Genomic DNA, 20,318 nt, shown 5'->3' with positions numbered 1-20,318 from the left:
TGTGATGAAAGGAAATGACCTCATCTTTTAAAAATTATTCCAGAAAAAGGGAGGAATAGAAATTCTGAAGAGATCAGACAGGCAGAAGAGCAACTGCTCATTAGGTTACATTTAGATTTATTCTTTATGCTGGATGCAAGTAATGCTAAGCCATAGGGAAAACAGCATGTTATTTGCAAGAATAGCATCTCATTAAATAACTTGAGGGATAAGTTAGTCATATGTGCGTAATGTAGCAGCATTATTCAGGGATGAATCATCAGAGCAGGCATATTGTAGGTTTGCAGAAAACATTTCAATGATCTGAGAAGACAAACTGACTGTCCTTATTGGGTCACAAAAACACGTCAGAAAATATATGGGCCTTATAAGTGAGACCTCTGTTAATCTACAGCAATACTCCTGAAACTATAAACTGAATTGGATAAGGCCAAGAAAAGAGTGAGAACAGATGAAACAACAGCAAGTCAATTCAGTTCAGTCAATTCTCAAATCAGTTCTTAACAGGAATCTGGCTAGAGCAGAATTTTCTAAGTTATTCAGAATCTTAATGAAGGTTTGATACGTGTCCAGATTTGTATTTCAGCTCCTTACCTAGGTAAGAACTATGATTTCTGTCCTGTAGGATCTTCTCAAACACATGGCTTGGAAAGGTGGTGACTATCTCTGAAGACTCCTGTACTACTGTTCCACTCCAGTCATAGGCCCCAACAGCACCCAGCAGCAGAACATCCTTTAAAAAATAAAAATCAACATTTTAGAGATACCTATTTTAGAAAAAGTTTTAGCAAAGCTGAAGTCATTATGCATAATTTCGTACATAGCCGTGTTTAAGGCAGTGATTTACCATCTAATACAAGAAGGTTACTGGAGCTGCTTATTGTTACAACTTACATGCATGAGTTTACTGCCCTGTTAAGAGGGATTATCACCCCTCTACTGCAAGAAGGTAAGTGACTGCTTTAGCTCCCATGTCACTGCAACTCAAGATGAAATGGGTTTATTTAAACACTGATAATTTCCTAAGCATGTCCACCTTGATGCTGATCTTGCTAAACCTATGCTTTTATGCACTCATGATCCTCAGGAGACTGAGGATCACAAAACCAAAACTGTAAGAAAAAGCAAACCCCCCTTTTTGCCAACAAAAGTGTCAATGACAGGACACAAAAGCTGATGGAAAAAGATACAAAATTTAATTCCTTAAGTAAGGAGATGTCCTTGAGAGAATGGTTAAAGATAAAATTCAAATTACTATGGCTTCTTATTCAGAATACTTAATAGAGAAACACTTAGACTTGTACATGGAAAAGAAACATAATTTAGATTATTCACATTATTAAAATTCTTCACTGAACTGAGAGGTCGCTATAGCAAGCTGCAATGAAAATAGGACATATAATTTTTCTGAAGAAACTCCCAAATCTGCCTTAATTTTTGCCATTTCCTAGCATCAAATGCTTGGTAAATTAAAACTTCAATTTGTGCAAATACAGAGACAAAAGAAAGAAACAACCTCCCTGTATTTGCAGTTGAAAGCTGCTTGAACCACACTAGAATTTTACCAAGAAGACCTATTTGGTGAAGATAATCTTAAAATTTATTAGCATGAAAAATATATCTGCTTTACTATTCTAAGTAAAATATTCTTTTAAAAACTATTATTAACTTTATAAATATTAGGCAAATTCTTTTCAGACTTGATTTATCTATATCTTGGTGACTGCCTAGAAATATACCAGCTTTAAAATATGGTTTCAATTTCTATGAGTTACTCAACTGCGAAATATTAACTTGGGGAAATTGAATTTTTGATACTACATGAACTCAGAAATCACTGAAATCATTGGATTAACACTTCTCAAAATCATTACATAAAAGAAACTTACTCAAGTTGACATGTTAAAGTATTTTTTTTTATTTTAGAGATATACACAAGCTACTAGAAGTAATTTTTGTGGTATTCAAGTAAAAGAAAAAAAAAAAAAAGACCATAATTTGACATTCCTCTGCTTGTAAAAAAAATTGGTCAATGTGGGTTTTGTGTCTTATTTTGTTGCACTTCTAAACATTCATGTCTAGATAATTACATCACATTTTATCATTAAATAATTAAAATCACATACCTGTTTTTGTGAGTAATATGCACTGAAGCCCACCTGTGACATTTCCATTTGGAATGTATCACCTTGATCTGTACCTGGTAAAACAGATATTCATGCATCATTAACCCTATGGAACCAGACAAGAGAACCAATCTTGCTGCCTCTGAGTATAGCTACATAGTGCTGTACATTATTTTTTTCCAAATCCACCAATTTTGATAAAATATTTCCAATGCTTACAAACAACGGAAATGTGAGAGCTGATAAACTGTAGAACAGTCGGAGGATTTAATGGCAAATGGATAAGATAGAACCACAATGCTATGAGTCCCTCCCAAAAAAGGCGGAAGACCATGATGAAGATGCCTTGAATCTGCTTGGACAGTCTTGTCACTGTAGAGAACCTCTCTGTTTCCTAGGAAGCACTGATAATACACTGAAATTAGCAGCTTTAATAACTGGTATATTCATGACTTTCAAACAGAGTATGAATTATTATTGTCATATAGAACTTATAAAAACCTGTTGTAATTGTCTTGAAAAATACTGTGATATCCGGGAATATTTCCTAAACCAGATAGATGAGCCTCAAGTAAAGGGAATTCAATGGAAGTACTCAGCAAAACTCAAGAGGAGGAGCTTAACCAATCCCTTTGACTTGATTTGCATCATGAGCCTGGTAAAGGACAGAAGTGAAAGAAGTGAAGATTTTATCCTGAGCACAGGAAGGTCACAGCCAGGAAAAGCTCCTTAGGGAAGACTGAAAGCAGGTCACAAGCCTCTCAATGAAAGGCTAAATTTGACATTAAAGAACTTGAGTTTAGGGGTGACAAAGTGTCTCTGAGTCACTTCTATAGCACCTTCCTCCAAACAGTACACCTAGTCTTCTGATTTGTGTTTTAAATTTACACTTGCTTTAATTCACACAGGTCAATTTGACAGGCATAAAGTTACCTTTACTCCTCCAGTGGTAATAGCTCTGACTACATTTGGACCCATATGGACAAGCCTCGAGTGGATCCCTGAAGCCCATGACTTGACTGAAGTTTTCAGCAACTGCAGAGTATTTTCCACAAACTGCAGAAACTAACTTGAAGCTCAAGCTTATTAGGGGTGGGATAGCTGGGGGAACACCTGTGAAAACCAGAGCCCTCCTGGGGAGCAGGGATCAGCCTACAGTTCCAGCTGTCCCTTGCTTTCACAGTACTACACTAAGGTGAAGCTAAGTAAAATCTTTACTCATCAGTTGGGAAAATCTGATCTAATTTTTCAGAGATATTAAGAAGTATTTACCTTCTATACTAAAAATGCGCTCTCCAAGTGTTCCTGCTTCTTCCAGTAGTGCAGCCTCTGATGACACATTAAAGAAATACTTGTCTGTTGGATAACTAGCAATTCCTTTGATTTCTTTAATTAAGTTTTTAGTATCAAGCTCATGCCTGATTAAGTATCCCAAAACCTTGGGTAAAAAAAGAAACACAGAAAGAAGAGTGAAGGAAATCATGGTGTTAACTCCATTCAATTCAATTCGATTACCTCCATTCATATTACTGAATTGTTTATCAGACTGTATTCCTATACAAGGGACCATTCAGACAGGAAAAAATACATAAACCAAGGCAAAGGAGAAAACCAGTGAAGTTGCTCAAGTAATTTTTTTTTACTTTTTCATCAGTTGAAGACAACCAATATTTTGCTAGTTCATGGAAATTGATGTTACCTTAGTTTCAGTCTCACCAGTGCAATAATGCATGCATTATATGCAACTTTCATACATATACAACAAGATGATCTTTCAAAAACTGCAATAATATATATAGTTAGAGTATTACTTACAGCAATGCCAAATCTGGTTATGTTGTCTTCATTGCATTTACCTATCACTGTTTCCAAGTTGGAGCCATCATGTGATTCACCATCGGTCACAACAACCATTACTTTTGTGGCTGTTGGACGTCCTCCTGATTCAGGTGAGAAGGCATGCTGTCTGTTATAAAATATTGGATTTATCACATCAATTTATAATGGATAGAATTCAGTATATATACCGTAATGAATATGTCCATCACTGACTTTTTAATTCGTAAATTAACAATCTGCAATAACAATTTCAGTTATGCTCCTGACAGCTTCTTCTCAAAGCACAGCCTAAAGAGCCATCAGAAATGTAATCAAGGAAGTAGAGAAAAATCCAACTAGGACTGGGCATTATTTCTGATAGAAATGTACATGCCAGGGAAAGCAATATTTTTTCTGTACAAGTGCTTCTAAATAAAAAGGGAGGGTTTTTTTGTCAGAGCTATTAATGTTTTATAACATCAGAGTAGCCAGGAATTGGGTCCACCAAGTTCAAATATAAGAAGAGTATTAATAAAAGGTTCCTCAATACTACTGCAAATATCAACTCCACTGAAGACTGAGTATGTTCCTAAACAAATTTTTCAAGGCCATTTGATTCATTATGTATTTTGGCCTGGAGTTCTGTCCTGCAAAATAGCATCTTCCTACTGAGAAACAGACCTGGCTTGTATATATATTCTGTCACAGCGCATTTTGCAAGCTGCTGGTGCTGCAATAACAAACTGACAACAGAACACCAATGTTACTGGTCCCACTGAATCCCTGGATAAAGTTTTTATTTCTTTCAATGGTTTTGTATCTTTCCTAAAAGCTAAAAGTCCACAGTGTTCAATGAACTATCATATTTAGACATCCGTGACAGCTTAAACAATTCTGTTGAGTACCAGAACTACTTTGCTGTAGGGTTTATCCCAATAGTTTTGAGCAAATTTAGTTTACGTATCCTTCTACTGTTCTGCATAGGGCACTCTAAATGTACCTGAATGATTCTGCCTGGTACTGAGAACCTCCTCAGAGGCTCCAAGCATATGCAGTCCCAGTGGGAATGAAATTCAGGATGTGCTCATTGTCTTGTAAGATAAATTACAACAGTTGCACAGTAATCAGTGTGTTTTACCTTGCATAGTCAATGGCTTTGAAAGTATTAGTGAGATCTCCTCCCTTCTGATATGTTCTCGCCATTGCTTTAACAACCTGATCCTTTGTTTCATACGTACTCAAGTTGAACACTACACGGGGATTATTAGCATACTGAATTAAACCCACCTATGCAATAAAGAAATTATGTTAGATCATCATGCATGACATTTACATATAATCATGACACTTACTTATTTATCATGTTGGAGTAAAAGATCTGCAGAGCACATGGGATGGGGTTATAATTTTCTTCCAACATATAAAACCAATTAATATTAACAGGTTTGGAAAGCAAAGAAAGCTATAATGCTCTTGCACCTTATGTCATTTATTATGGACTGCATTATGTTATTGCAAACAATCTGAAATAGTAGGCATTAAATATTTGCTTGGTTACTTCTGGAAGAGCTGATGGATAGTGACAGTATGAAGGGCTCTGGGAAAAATGAGAAAACAGCAAAAATTCTACAAGCTGACAGCACCTCAATCTGATCTCTAATAAGAAAATCCTAAAGGTTAGTTACTTGACAGCACTGCAAACCTTATTTATTTTTAATAGAGGTGAAGCTGAAGACAGAAGCTAAGTACATTTAATATGAAAGAAAAAAAAGAGACGATGCTAAAGGTGAGGTTCAGAAGGGACTGAGCAGGAAGCCTAGCTTTTAAGCACCTCACTTCCAAACTAGCCCAAGGAAGAAGGCAGCCTTTGGGAGAGAGATTTCCAGTGCCCCAGTCTTTGTTCCCAGAACTGTTTATGGAAAATGGACAACTGCAAAGACAGAAAATGGGTTTTTTTTTTAAAAAAAAAAAAAAGCAAGCGGTAAAATTTTCCTTACCATCATCAAATTAAAAGGAAAAAAGAACACAAAGATCAGAGAGTAACCAAGCAGGAAAAACTATTTTAAAGATGTAGCAGTTGAAAGTAAGACCCACATGAAAAACCCGTAAAAAATCTATTCTACTTTTACCACATGCCCACAGACTGTATTTTAATTACTTTTACACAGAAGGCATGAAAGAGATCTGATTCCCCTAGCTATAACCTAGACTTTTATTTAAGTTGGTTTATGTTTGAATCAAGCTACTAATCCCTTTTGAAACAGGTTAGCTGTGAAATAAAAGACAATACTGAAAGGTACAGGACAACAGCATAACCTGTGGCTTTGGGGGAGTACTGTAGTACATTTGGTTTCCTTTACATTTGCTAGCAAAACCCATTGTCTTTGTTTTTCAGTCTCTCTCTAAGAGGCCTGTGACTTACCTGGGTTTTGTTAAGGCCTATGTCTAAGCCTTGTACAAACTTTTTCAAAAATGCCCGCACTGCATCCCAGGGATAAATGCTGTTTGACTCGTCACAAACCACCACAATGTCTATAAGGGAGGAACACTCTAAAAAATAAAAGTGGACATTAAATAACCTTTCAGTCTCAATACAATTCTTTGGGTAAATTCAAAGGTGCACATTTAGGGCTCACACAGACACCACTTCAGATCAGGAAGCTTTTGCCAGAATGAGGACTCAAAAGAAGCATATGCAGATTTTGAGCTTGCCCTGGTGCTGTGCCTCTTAATTCAGAGGAGTGAGTCCATATTTATAGCGGCATTGGGTCATGATTTGTGATTCCTTACGTGTGAATCACAGGACTTTGCTACTTGCATATATATTTAAAAAAAAAAATAAAAAATTTTCTAATTAGTAGTCCCCGACAGAACATATCTTGATCTCGTATGATATGCTTTCTTAATAGAATCTGTTTTGCACATGTTGTCTTACTTTGAATAGCAGGAGTAAAGCTTCGTAGGAGCTGGAAACTTGGATTGATTTCAGAACAGACTCCTGTTGCATAGTATTGGCTTCCACACTGCTGTGCCCACAAAGGACCACAAGTCTTAAAAGTAACAACAAAAAGAAACTATAAAAATGACAAATATTTGTCTTATTTTATCCATACACAAAAGCACAATAAGCAGAACTACAGGCATATAGGATCAGAGGAGCCCTCTTGGGTAATCAAGCAAAATCCCTCGCAATCACAGTGTAACACCTCTCACAGGCTTTCTCACTGAATGGATTTTCTATTCATGATCATCTTAGTGCCTCCTTCAGCAAGCTGACCCCTCCAGACTATGCACAACTGTAACAACTAGGGAGTGTGACTTGGTCTGCAGGCAACCTGCGCTGCTTTAAGCCACCTGCTCTACTACTAAGTGCAAATCTTGGGTTGGTTATTCGCGCATTTGCAGAGAAGTTCTTCTACTAACCAGGTGGTGGCACCAGAGCCACGAGCATGCAGGACGCTGCGTAGATGCAAGACCTTTTCTTGCGGTAAATCCGATTACCTCCAACAGTGTGAGCAGACTGAAGAGTTTAGTGATCAGTGCGAACACACATTTATGAGTCTGAGAAGCCTTGTTCCCAAGGGAAATTCACTTGTGAAAATAGTTACAACCTAAACTTTTTCATCATCTCAAGGGAAGGTGCAGCCTCACGTTCTATTTAGCTTAATAGGTGCAGCACTGTCCTATTTAGCCCTCAGCTACATATTTCACTGCCTTTCAGGGAGAATAATCTTGCTTCTTTGCTAAAAATAATCTCTGTAAAAAGAAACGTTTTCAGCTCAATCAACCAGCTGGTTGCATGACAGCCACACCTCTGAAATTAGAAAGATAGGTAGAAAGTACCTAGATAAAAAGACAGACACTGAGACAGTATTTTGTAATGAGGTTATTTGAGGGACCAGAAAGGATTTTCTTTTTGAATAAAAAACATGTTAGGAACAGAAAATGCACCATCTCTATTTAGGAAGAGAAGAGAGAGTGAAAGGCACTATTACCATTTTCTCAAGAATATTGAAAAAAGACAGTTAAAGGCAGAAGTAAATGGAAAATCACATACTGGTTTCCCAGTGGTGGACCACATCAAACTACCTTAACATATTTGACAAGATGGCAGATTTTCTATACAAGAGAAAGGAAATACATCTACATAATCTGATCTTGAGATAAGCGCTCGTTTTAGCTGCTACATGGGGCATGATTAGTTTTACTGGAAAAGACAGGTATTTAGAGAGGTGAGAGGTGCAAGATATCTATACTTGTAACATTGGCAACATAAAACATCTATATTGGTAACTGTGAAGCTGGAAGTGTGTTACTAATCTTAAAGTTTTTTAATTTAAAGTTCTTTTTAGATTAATCTCATTTGCCTATTTTCTAGTTTCCTTCTGTATTAATGGCAACTCAAAATTATTATGTTAATCTTGAAGAAAAACTAGAAATGTTCTAAAATGTTCTAATAAACTTTGCTGTTCTTAAAAAAATAATGACATGTTCAAATGTTCTAGTGTTGCTTTAATGCAACATTATTCAGGGGAATGCAACATTAATGCAGGGGAAGATGCAATATTAGTTGCATTTTATGCAACATTAATGCAGAGGAAAACTGGGAGATCACATATGAGGAACCGATAAAGTTGGAAAGCGGAATAGTAGAAAGGGGCAAAGACTTGCCCTTAAGGACTAATGTTAAGAAATGTGATATAAACTAGTTGCTCATTGAGTGGAAAAGTGAACAGCAGACTGATCAGGCGCTGGTTGATTGCAGAGTGACCATGAGCTTTCAGCCAGCATGCAAATCAAGTATGGCCTAAAGATATATGAAAAGAAGCACCTGCAGCTGAGACAGGGAAATTGAAAATACACTATATAGTGCCTTAGAAACACTCATGTGGAATACAGCAAAAATATGTATTTATTTAGCAAATCAAAGGAAAAAAACAAGAGCAATTGTGGGGTGTTAAATACAGAAAGGAGATTTTACATGTAGAGATAGGAGCTGTTCCTTTCAACTAAATGCAAAGTACTTCCCCAAAACCAAACTGACAGAAACACAGATCAGAAATCTGGAAAGAAGTTGTTAACCAACAGTGAAATTCTTAAGCACCTTTCCAACAGGACTAAGCATGCCTCAGAAAAATGTAATGAGCATGTGGAAATTGCTGCCCTGTACTTAGGATACCTGTGGGAAGCAATCACATGGCATCAAATCAGCTGAACCAGCAGGACTCACGAGCTATAGCACAGACATGCCAGGCTGGGTCACACTCCAGCCAAGCAGTGCAGGGATCCAGCATAGACGGGTGCAAGCTGAGATGGAGGCTGAGAAGCAGCCACAGAAGGAAGGAACACAGTAGGCTGTGGGGGAGGAAGCCCTGAGCTAACCCAGAGTCCATCACAGAGGCTAGCTGCCAGAGACTATGTCTCAGAGAGAAGGCGTGGCTGACAGCAGCCTGCAACGACAATCAGATGGTTTCCTCTTAGTTGTGGCAAGAATTAGACAAGTCCTGAGGCTTTTGATATTTGTTGAGGCTGAGTCACAGATAAGCACCTGTCTAGCACCCCGTTTTCCATGTCAAAAAGAGCTCCTGTTGCCAAAGACATGGCTAACTATTCAGGTCTTACCATTCAACGTATTTTTTTTGTTACTTTATGAAATTTAAGAAAACTCAATCAATAATGTATGGATCAGGAAATTCTTTTTAACTCAGAGAAGTTCAAGTGTTATTAGAAAATACAAGTTTTCTTGCATGAGATACGATCTAAAATCAGTGCAATTACTGGTTAAATGTGGGTATGCATGGGAAGGTTTCATTGACAGCAACCAAAGGTATTATCCAAGAGATGGAGTAAGACTTTTTTAAGCAGTGTCTTTTCAAAACAACCATCAAGAAGAAAACTGTGCTGTATTTTGAAATTCTGATTAACTTTACTAACTCCAAGAATGCTGATGGAAAGGTTGGAATTAGACTTAAGTACTTCAGTGAACTGAGCTAGGTGGTAATCAATATAATAAATATTTGAATATTTTTTGCAATTATTAGGAAGATGCAACACAAAAATGTGAAGCTTAAAGTGAATCTCAAAGCTCTTCTGCCTGCAGTTTGTTGTTTCACTTAATTACTGCACATGCCTACAATGACGCATCAAACTGGAATACACTTACACTGCAACAGTTTTCATGCTTATGGTTAAGATTGTAAAAAAGCCTATTAAGAAGGCATCAACCTCCTTTCAGTCATGCAATCTGTTTTACAGGCCTCAAGGAGAGTGGTTTGCAAAACATACACATATTTTGTGTATATCCTCCAGCTTACTGACCAAATAAAACATATTGCAGATTTGTGGAACTAGAAATGCTAATATCTCAGGGTAACAGCCTCTGTGCAAGTGCATATGGAGGGAGGCAGACTCCATGCTGTCTCTTGAAAGTGTAACCAGAACTATACAAGATTGTCTTAGAGATGCCCATGGTGAAAATATTCTTGTGTATGTTGTCTGACTCATTACAGAGTCTTTAATTATGGGGCCTTCCACAGGGTATTTATACAAATGATGGGAAGATTCCATAATTTTCCTGACTTTTGAACAAGTAATGACAGTCGGATGGAATATTTTAAGATATGCAAAATATGTACTAATCTATGCTGCATAATAAAATATTTTCAGCTTGCACTTATTGAAAAAAAAAAGAAAAGTGGAAAATTCTAGTCTTTCATTGTCCTCAGGAATTTCTGTGTGTATTGAATATGTCCTTGATACATACCAAAAATCCTCCTGTTTTTGAGTTCTGTATCAGAGTCAACCCAAGGTTCATGACTTCCTTTATCTCCGTCACATTTGGAATGTTTATTAGGGCTGAAAGAAAAAAAAGATTAAGTAATGTCAGCATAGTAAATAAGATATAGAAGCAATTTAGTAAGTTAGAATTCATTTTCAAAATCTTGATTTCTCAGGATCTAAGATTTCTTTTCCAAATGGCTGCCTATGATTCTAAGACAAAAGGAACAAAAGCTAATCTTCATCAAAAATTTACTAATCGTTAACTATAGACATGAATTCAGTATACCCATTTAGAGGACCTGCACTTGAGAGAGCTAAGGGCAACAGGGAGGAAGAAATGGTATTTTTGTGTATTTTTGACTAGCTGAGTTGCTGCAGCTGAGCAGCTACTTTTACATTCCTCAGGACACCAGACTCCTCTGATGCAGTATCAAGCTTTAGACAAAAACATGGAAGGAGTGGTGGACAACAGAAATGATCCGCACCACAAATAAACATAAAGCAGGCATCTCAGCACACACTGCTGCCCTATATTTTCACTGTATCCAAAAGTGAATCCCATTTTATACTCAGTTTGCAAACACACAGAGGCAGAAAAGGCTTCCTGTGCACTCACACACTTGCCCTCATGCACTCCACATTGGCAAGTCCTCCTGGGCATCCCAGCATGGATCTCGCATCTGCATGTACCTGGACCAACCTCAGTTGGCTGGTCCAGCTGAGCAGTTTGCTAGTGCACATACACACAGATGCCAGGTTTGGGGAAGATGCAGACACTTGCTGCCCCAGCACCCCCACTAGTCCCTTGGGCTGTGACCCACGGTTCTGCTTCAGCTGCCAGCGTGGGTCCCTCCATGACACAGAGCCCTGGTCCTCCTGCCATCACCTGGTTTTGGGACACACATTGTTCCTAGCCCATAGCTCGAGGTTGAAGACCCCAGCTGCTGCAGTATCTGGCACTGAGACCAGAGGTCAGGACACGCATAGCCCAGCCTCACTCCAGCAGCTGGCATATCAATTTTGGCGCACATACACACAGGTCTCACCTCAGCTGGCACTGAGTCCTTGAAGCATTCACACACACATACAAACAGAGAGATAGTAAAGAAAAGTTTTAACAAGATAGATAGGCCTGGTATAAAACCAAGGAAAAACTGAACAACTGTAGCAAGGTATTATTTGTTACAACTTACCTTGTAAATTCAGTTTTTTACATGTGGTTTTGGATGTACCAACAGGACATGCATAGATATCCCCAGTTCTGTTAGACGGATAGCCACTCCAGGGTGAACCAACCAACAACCTAAAGTAACAGGAACTTCGTTAGGCCTTTAACAACACTGGAAAAGTCCAGTAGCACTACTGCATAGCACACTTCAGGCTAACAGATAAAAAGGCTTTTACCAGATGTAGCACCTAAAGCACTCAAGAGTCCTCTCCAGAGCTGCTCAGAAGCTTCACTTGATGTAAATACAGTGGATTCAGCAGGTACAACTTTGGTGGAGCAGCCTCTGGGGTTAGGCTGCCTCAAACGCATGTACTGTTGTTTCTGTGACAGTTTGTCACAGTGTCAGAAGAAATACAGCAGAGATATTAATACATACAGATGCATACAAATTTTGAAATATATACATTGGAGATTGAGACAAAAAAAATTATTGTCTTGGCAGTTAATGGTTAACTTCTTCCTTTTATTATTTTAGCTGATCAGAAGCATTTCCTGCAGGATCTGCTCAGCAACAGTCAAATGCTTATGTCTGAGCTTGAGCACTACCACACCTTGACCACACTGAGTCAGAAAGAAAACACTGCAGGTGGTAACAGTCTGCTGCATGAAGTATTTATTCCTGAACAAGAAAGTTAAGATTTATGGTAATTTGTGTCTACAATACAAAGTGATTCATTTTCTCAGACTCCTTTCTATGTCTGCCATGAGGTTTTCCCTCCAATATCTATTCCTCAAGACCACTTCAATTTTACCTGAAAGCCTTCACAAAGCTGGGAATACTGTTTGAATACCTATTTTTCAGCATAAGTCTACGAGAGAGTAAAACCAACAGACAGTATAGGGCCACAAAGGGCTGGCAAAACCAGTTCATTTTACAGTTTAATGTCCAGTGAAATAAGGGTAAGGAAAAGCATCATAAGAAGATGATGTCAAGATACACGGAAACAGTTCATTAGAAAGCAGAGACTGGGTTTTTGCTCCAGCAGCAATATGGCTTCCCTTTCATACAGAGTAGTCTACGGTTATACTTAATTCATTTATGGGACAATAAGAGGACAAGCAACGGGATTCCAGCACAGAATATGGAGTATCACAAGAAAACATCTTTTTTAGTAGGTCAACAGGTTGCTAAAACCAAAATTGTTGTTCTCTGAAATTTTGTTAAGTAGCGACAAGATAACAAGCCAAGAAAGCTGGAGGGGGACTTTTTACAGGGACAGGTGGTGACAGGACAAGGTGGAATGGCTTTAAACTGGGAGAGGGTAGATTTAGATTAGGTATTAGAAAGAAATTTTTTTCTGTAAAGGTGGTGAGGTGCTGGAACTGCTTGCTCGGAGAAGCTGTGACTGCCCCATCCCTGGCAGTGTTCAATGTCAGGCTGGATGGGGCTTTGAGCAGCCTGGTCTTGTGGAAGGTGTCCCTGCCCATGGAAGGGGGTTGGAACTGGATGAGCTTTAAAGTCCATTCCAACCTAAACCATTCTGTGATTCTATAATTCCAATGCAAGAACCTTGCACTATTAAAAGAACAAATTGTTATGTTTCAAAGCAATTGCTATATATCATACAAACTTTTCAAAAGTCCTCTGATTTTAATGCTGCAACTTTAAAATTAGTTTGGATAATACAGCTTTGATAAAAACACATAGTTTTAGAGGCACAAGTAAGAGTTTGCATCCTTCTTAGCTTTCTCTAAGAAAATACTGCTAGCTGCATTTTTTAGCTTACTTCATAGAACCAGCTGGATTGGAAAAGACCTTTAAGATTATAATGTCCAACTGCCACCCCAGGACTGCCAAGGCCACTACTTCACTTAAAGCCTTGCTTGGAATAACTTCAGATTCTATTTCATGTGTATCGGAATATTTTAAAAATATCTACTGCCTTCTCAATCACTTTGTTGAAAAACAGTGATTACACAGGCAGCAGGAACAGGATTTTGTGTACTTCTAGCATCTCTAAACATGCCATTCATGTTCCTATAAATAACTCTCTATATAAAAGCACTGTATGTTACACTAGCTGTGAGGTAGCTTCTCGCATTCTTGCTACTTTCTGAGGTGTACAGTTTTTTCTGCACAGTGGAAACCGGAACCATCATAGCTGAGGACCCAGTAACCAGGGTTCATGAGAAACTATTCCATCAGTCATATACCAACAGGTGATGCAACCAGCAAGCACCTACAGTGACACAGAGGACTGGATGTGGTCAGTAGTGATTGTCAGGAGGAAAACATGCTATACAGTCTTCCCCCTTCTTAGGGACTATAGAGTTAATTACTGTTATAAAACACTAACTGGGCTGATCGTTTTCATGGAAACACAAAAGAGTTTCAAAAAGGATGGCAGCACTGCATGTGTAATATCTGAAACTGGAACAGTTTTTTCTCATTAACTGTCAAGCTGAACATTGCACTGTACATTTATAAATACTTGTATGTTTTTTCTAAGTTTCCCAGAAGGCAAATGTATTTCAGAGTCCTTGCCTGAGGACAGCTACTGTTCAAAGAATGACCTTAACAGATCTTGGAAATACCCATGCACCACTCCCATGCACCACTCTGTCTGGAGACAAACACCATCCACAGCGTTTAGAAAAAGCAATTCTCTCCCTTTCAGCATGCATACTAATGATCACTCTGTGGGCCTTAAGCTGTTCAGCAGTAATGGGAACTCTGAAACTCATGTTTCCCCCAACCTAACATTAATTCCAACCTAAACATCTTTTTAAAACAAGGAATTATCACTCTTTATACCAAATCCACTTCTAGGACTCAATATTCACAACAAGTTTACTTTTGTTAGAACTACCCTTGTCGCTGTTGTATGGTACAGACAGAAAAATGTAAGCCAAACAAGGCAAACTCTTCTAATCTTAAACCCAAATCTAAATCTATGCCAACTGTGTCCAAAGCAATCTTAATTTTGTCTTTCATTTAGCTTGCACTTCTCATACTTTACCACAAGTTGTTATACTGTATTCCCCTTTGCTGTATTGGCTTTCTTTGTAGATTTGTAGCATGAAGAAATCTCAAAGCTATAACTATACTGTAAGCCAAAAAATGCCACCCTGTACACAGAATTTAACACTTAAAACTATTACTGGCACTGTGATTTTCAGAAATGAACAGTTATTAGCCTGTCCTGCCATCAATATGCTCCTGAGAAAAAGTTACTAACCAAGTTTTGCAAAGCCTAGCTCTATATATTTGGTATTAATTAACTGTCAAAGGTCCTAGGAAGTACCTTAATTATTATTTCTTTCATATTCTGAGCCTTACTTAAGCTTAATACTAGCCTTAATCTATATTAGAAATCAGCAAATTCTTCTTGCCTTTGAAAATTAACATAAACTATTACAGTAGAGAGTTACACAATACTGCTCTGGGAAAATGCATGAGTATCTTTCTGAAACATCAGAAGTGAGGAAAGCAGAAGAGTATCTGGCTGCATCCTGCTAACTACAAAGTATTTTTCACTGTGATTAAACAGGATGCACATAAAGCAGAATGAAACAGAATGGATCGGGAAAGAATGTAAGAAATGAACATTAAAATACTTGAAAATGCTTGTTTCCAAATAAACTGTATAATGTATGGTGTATTAAAGGTCATTTTCAGCCATGAGTTAAATATTTATTTTTACAAAACTTTCTTACATGCCCTTGTAGACTGTCTTAAAACAATACTATAGTGATTAGTGTGTAACACTGCCACTGTTTTTACTATTCAGCTCTTTAATAAGTCTCCAACACTGTACACAAAGCAATGGAACTACATGAAGTCAAATAAAGTTCAGCAGCAATGCCATACCACACAGCCTGCAGGAGTGGCAGATCAAAGTGCAACAGGAATTATTTCTGGGAAATTACACCATGACAAAGCTAGTAACTGGCAAAGTGTGATGTAGCAGAAAAGAAAATCAGAATTCATGGTGAAGTGCTGAATTCCCAGCTGTTGTCAGAGCAAGTTTTATATTTTCTCGTTTCCTTTTTTTTTAATTTTTTTTTTCATGCATTTGCTCTTTCACGTGTTTTCTAAACACAAAGATGGCTAATAGGAAATAGGAAAACAGAAGTAGAAAGGACCTCTTAAATTGTCTGGCCCTTTCCTCTACAATTACAGGAAGTGATGAATAGATATGAAAACCAGAAAACTCTTCACTCTCATACATGCTTCTCTGCACACCCTAAACCACTTTTCACCATCTAAAACTTCCAATCTTTTGAACAAAATACTCAAAACTTCAAAAACTACAGTGAGCTATGGCAAGAGAGGTTAATTGACAAACTTAAAAGGTCTAGAAGACAGAAGGTAGAGCTGCTCCAAGCAGTGAAAAGGCAAACTGTAAGGCATGCAATCAGACTAAGCAAAAACTGGGTGAAGAACTCAGTGTTAGCAGTGGTCCCGGCACTGAAAAGACAGAGCTGTAACAATAGCAGCTTTTTCTTAAAGAAAAAAAAAAAAAAAAAAAAGTTGGCAGAAATTACCCTCCTCATTAAAATTATAAGGCTTAAAAATGTATTGATTTCAACAACAGTTGCTACACAATGTGTCTTTTCAGCAAAAATATCTCATTTGTCTGAAGAGGCAGCACACCACCTCAGGAGAAAGGCTGTTGGGCTGTGAGGACTAGTGGGAAGCATGCGGTGATTTTTAAAACTATTTAGCAGTGCAGTGATTATGTGATACATCAGTAAGAACAGTGTAAAGTGTCGTTACTGACATGATATGGAATGAAACAAGATACTTCAGAAAAATCCCATTAAAAATTCCAAACCAAAATTTAAAAATCCAAATCCTAAGCACACAGACACAACAGAGCAGGGTGACTGCAACTTGGTACCAACCAGTTCCTCAGCAGCACTCTTGAGATTTTAGCACTGTTGTGGGATGTACCCACAGACTGAAGACACATATGTGCAGAACAATGCATTTTAATAGTTATATACTGTTATCCAATCTTTCTCACCTGGGACAGATATAAGACCAAGTATGAGCATGAAGTAAGTACTGCTATCTTTGCAGAATGTAGTATCAGCTTCTGTTCTGGGCATGCATGTTCAAGACAAACTTGACAGGGTACAATCCGCCTTTCTAAAATATTGTGTTTATAAAATGACAGAATTTGATCTCCATTTAAGGCTCAAATACAGGTGATCTCATGACAGGGAGAGAGTGTAAACTGAATGATGTTTCTGTTTCTGTAATCACTTGTGTGATGGGCTGCCTAAACTTTTCTCACTGATGAGTTTCTTCGGTGTTCACAATTTTCCTTGAGTTCATTAAAGAGCTTCTGTTCAGAAAATCCCAGCAGACACCGTGAAAAGCTTGAGCTGTGCTTGACTTGCAAGTTTGTCCTTATTTATGAGCCTCACATGCCATCAATGCCCATGAGTGCACAGCAGTTCAGTGTCCAATTATTCTGGATCATCTGACTCTAAACAAAAAGGGCTCCCTTGCTGATTTGTGTCATGCCTTTCCAACACGTACAAGCCCCCTTTATAGACCTGTGCTGCTGGTTTAGCTGTCTTCCCTCTCTCTCTGAACTCATCTTCAAGCAAAAGTGATAACATAGCACTGTCTGAAGTCCAACTTCTGCAAAGATTTTCCTCTCTTTATCATCTTCTATAGCTCTTATTGCCTCAGGAGATGTACCTCCCAGAAATACAGCCAAATAATGTAATTAGCATCTGTTGTTTTTTTCTGTATCTCTCCTTTGTAATCTTTGAGAGAGTACAGGAGGACTTTTAAAGCTGTATTTGATATAGCAGCATGTGATTTTATTAACAGAAGCGAGGTCTAGTAAGTGATGAAATTTCTGGCAGATCTCAGATTCTGAATAACCTCTCCCTTGAAGGAAGATGCCACCCCAGCAACATTTGATGTTGTGAGCAGTCCCACTGTGCCTGAGCAACATTTTCAAGTGCATCACATTCTTGGTGCACAATGATGGTCACTGTAAAAGCATACAGTGATAAGCACTCTCCTGTAACAGAAAGCAGCATCCCGTTCTTATGCAAAGCTCAGACTGTTTATCTCACTCCTATTCAGCCATGTCAACAAGGTCTTTGCACACAGACCTTGCATCTTGCAAGTCTCTTGCATTGCTTGTAGGAGAAACCAGCTCTGCTGAACAGCCTGAGTGGTGCTGGGCTTTTTAAATTTAAATACTGCACACAAGAAAAAGCTCTACTGCCCACAAAAAAAAAAAAAAAAAAAAAAAAAAAAAGAGAATAGCTTAGAAATGAAGAGAACAAGAGAGTAAACCATGACTGACTTTTTTTTAAGGTTGTTCAGTGATTTCTTGAGAGGGAGACTGAAAAGACCTTTTCTTCACTGAAGAGTCTCTAACAAGCCATGGTTACTCAAACAAGAGCTGCTAGAATTTCCCTGATTTTTGGAGCTATGATCAGACACCGTGCAGTGAATGAACAAATGATGAAGTGCCTGTCTACAGAAAAGTTTTCCAGATTCATAATATTTTCATGCTTGGGAAGAGATTGGTTGGATTCAATGATCTTAAAGGTCTTTTCCAACCTAAATGATTCTATAATTCTGTATGATAGGAAAGGCTAACCAAAAGTTACTTGCTTTCCTGAACTCTATCACACATGATCTGGGAAAGTGGTAGTGGAGGGGTTTTATTAGAAATAAAAATTAAACAGGGAAATACTAAACAGAACGAGGTTCCAGATTAATCCTGGAACCTATTTCTCCTGTTGCAAGCTTGTAGATAAACATACAAGAAGGCTAAACCACAGGACATAATTTCCCCACCTATGAGCCAAAGCATTCAATTCACTTCAGCAAACATTCCTGGGCTCCTTCAATGGCTTTACAAAGAAGTTTCAAAGGAAGAGAGCTCTGATCTATGGGTGACTAAACACATTATTAAAGCAGGCAGAAACACAGTGAGAAGCTGCTACAACATCAGTCAAGGAGTGGGGGTAGGCTGAGAGCCTACTCAATGAGTTCTCAGTTCAGAGGACACAGCTCTGCTCTCCTTTTACTATTCCTCCTGGTCACTGGTGTTAAACATTAATGCCGGAGATGCAGTGACATCTAGGTAGTCTTACATCTTTGCATATGCAATCAATTGCAACTGCACAGCATTTCTGTGCATGGCTAGGCATAAATAGCTCAATATTTTTGTATGGTCTTTTGCAAACTTTAACTGTAAAATACATTTTCAAATGCATTTCCATGAATTTCAGATTTTGACATCTTACTTTCTCTTTACTGAAAGAAGTTCAGCTACTTACTATCCTCCCATCATCACTTGAGCAAACATGCCACTTTGTGGCTATTTTGGTTCTGACACTGTTTCAAACTACAGAGAATGATATATCAAAATATTGTCTTGGCTTATGATAATATACATAACTTGTGCAACTTTCCGCTATAGACTTAATACCGTGCATACACAAATAACCACTCAAAGTAGTTAAGTACCACTGAACTATTTATAGTAATGCAGTCCTTGCCATGAAAGACACATTAAGTTTTGTGGTTGCTGAGACTGCAGAGGATGAAACAATGTGTTTTCCACTAAATGGGCTTACTCTGGGTTAGTATTTTCAAGGTCTTTTTGAAACCAACATTACTATTAAAAATATTTTACTAATTGTTCATTAAGCCCAATGTTGTGACAACAGTGGATTTCACATCAAATTTTATGGCTGAAGAGATGCAGCAGACTACAAGGCCTTTACTAGGATTTTGTTATTACATATCACATACAACCAAACACTCCATCCCTTGAGAAGCAAACATTTAATGCTGTATCATACACAAAATGATATAAGTTCACTTATTTTAATATTAATATTAACGTTAATTAGAACTTCTCAGCCCTAATAATTTGTTTTACCTCAACAATGTTAAAATGGAAAAATATCCTGTGTATACGTAATGTGTAACAAAACAGGAAGGAATGAAATGAGTTAAAATTTTACAGAAATTGTGATTCTGAGGAAACTGGTGTATTGGACATGAAAGTAAAAGATTAACAGAAGACCTCAGATTGCACAGTGTAAAGGGGAAAAAGCCTGAACCTTCAAATGCACCCGTCTTTAAAATATTTCAACTTTTGTTTTAATAATCTAAGTATTTATTCTAATATGAAAATGAGTTAACCAGAACACATTTAAATGAAATTAAGAATAATAAAAGAAAAATAAGTTGCAACAGTTTTTTCCTTAACCTTTAACTGGACATACAACAAACTGTTCAAGCTTACCATTTGCCTTGTTCATTTATCATCTGTTGAACTGTATATCCAAACTGTTCTCTTGATGGACCAGAAAATATTTTTGCTTCTAGTATCCCAACATTGTAGGCTTCACAGCAGTTACAAAGAATGCCT

The 20,318-nt window shown here is 37.7% G+C and overlaps 1 protein-coding gene across 1 annotated transcript in view; it reads right to left on the bottom strand.

The window, feature by feature from the left end:
* Window positions 1-20,318, bottom strand: part of ITGA2 (integrin subunit alpha 2) — a gene marked incomplete at its 5' end in the record, with an annotated part of 65,841 nt that overhangs the window by 27,089 nt on the left and 18,434 nt on the right. Inside the window, 10 exons of the mRNA XM_080637263.1 lie at window positions 595-733; window positions 2,127-2,200; window positions 3,399-3,564; window positions 3,942-4,092; window positions 5,083-5,231; window positions 6,367-6,494; window positions 6,880-6,994; window positions 10,708-10,799; window positions 11,918-12,027; window positions 20,193-20,316. Coding sequence (XP_080493389.1) covers window positions 595-733; window positions 2,127-2,200; window positions 3,399-3,564; window positions 3,942-4,092; window positions 5,083-5,231; window positions 6,367-6,494; window positions 6,880-6,994; window positions 10,708-10,799; window positions 11,918-12,027; window positions 20,193-20,316 — 1,248 coding nt within the window. The remainder of the gene's footprint in view (window positions 1-594; window positions 734-2,126; window positions 2,201-3,398; window positions 3,565-3,941; window positions 4,093-5,082; window positions 5,232-6,366; window positions 6,495-6,879; window positions 6,995-10,707; window positions 10,800-11,917; window positions 12,028-20,192; window positions 20,317-20,318) is intronic.

Source organism: Psittacula echo, assembly GCF_963264785.1.
Source record: "Psittacula echo genome assembly, chromosome: Z".
In the NCBI taxonomy this organism is placed as follows: Eukaryota; Metazoa; Chordata; class Aves; order Psittaciformes; family Psittacidae; genus Psittacula; species Psittacula echo.
This window is presented reverse-complemented; position numbering and strand designations above follow the sequence as displayed.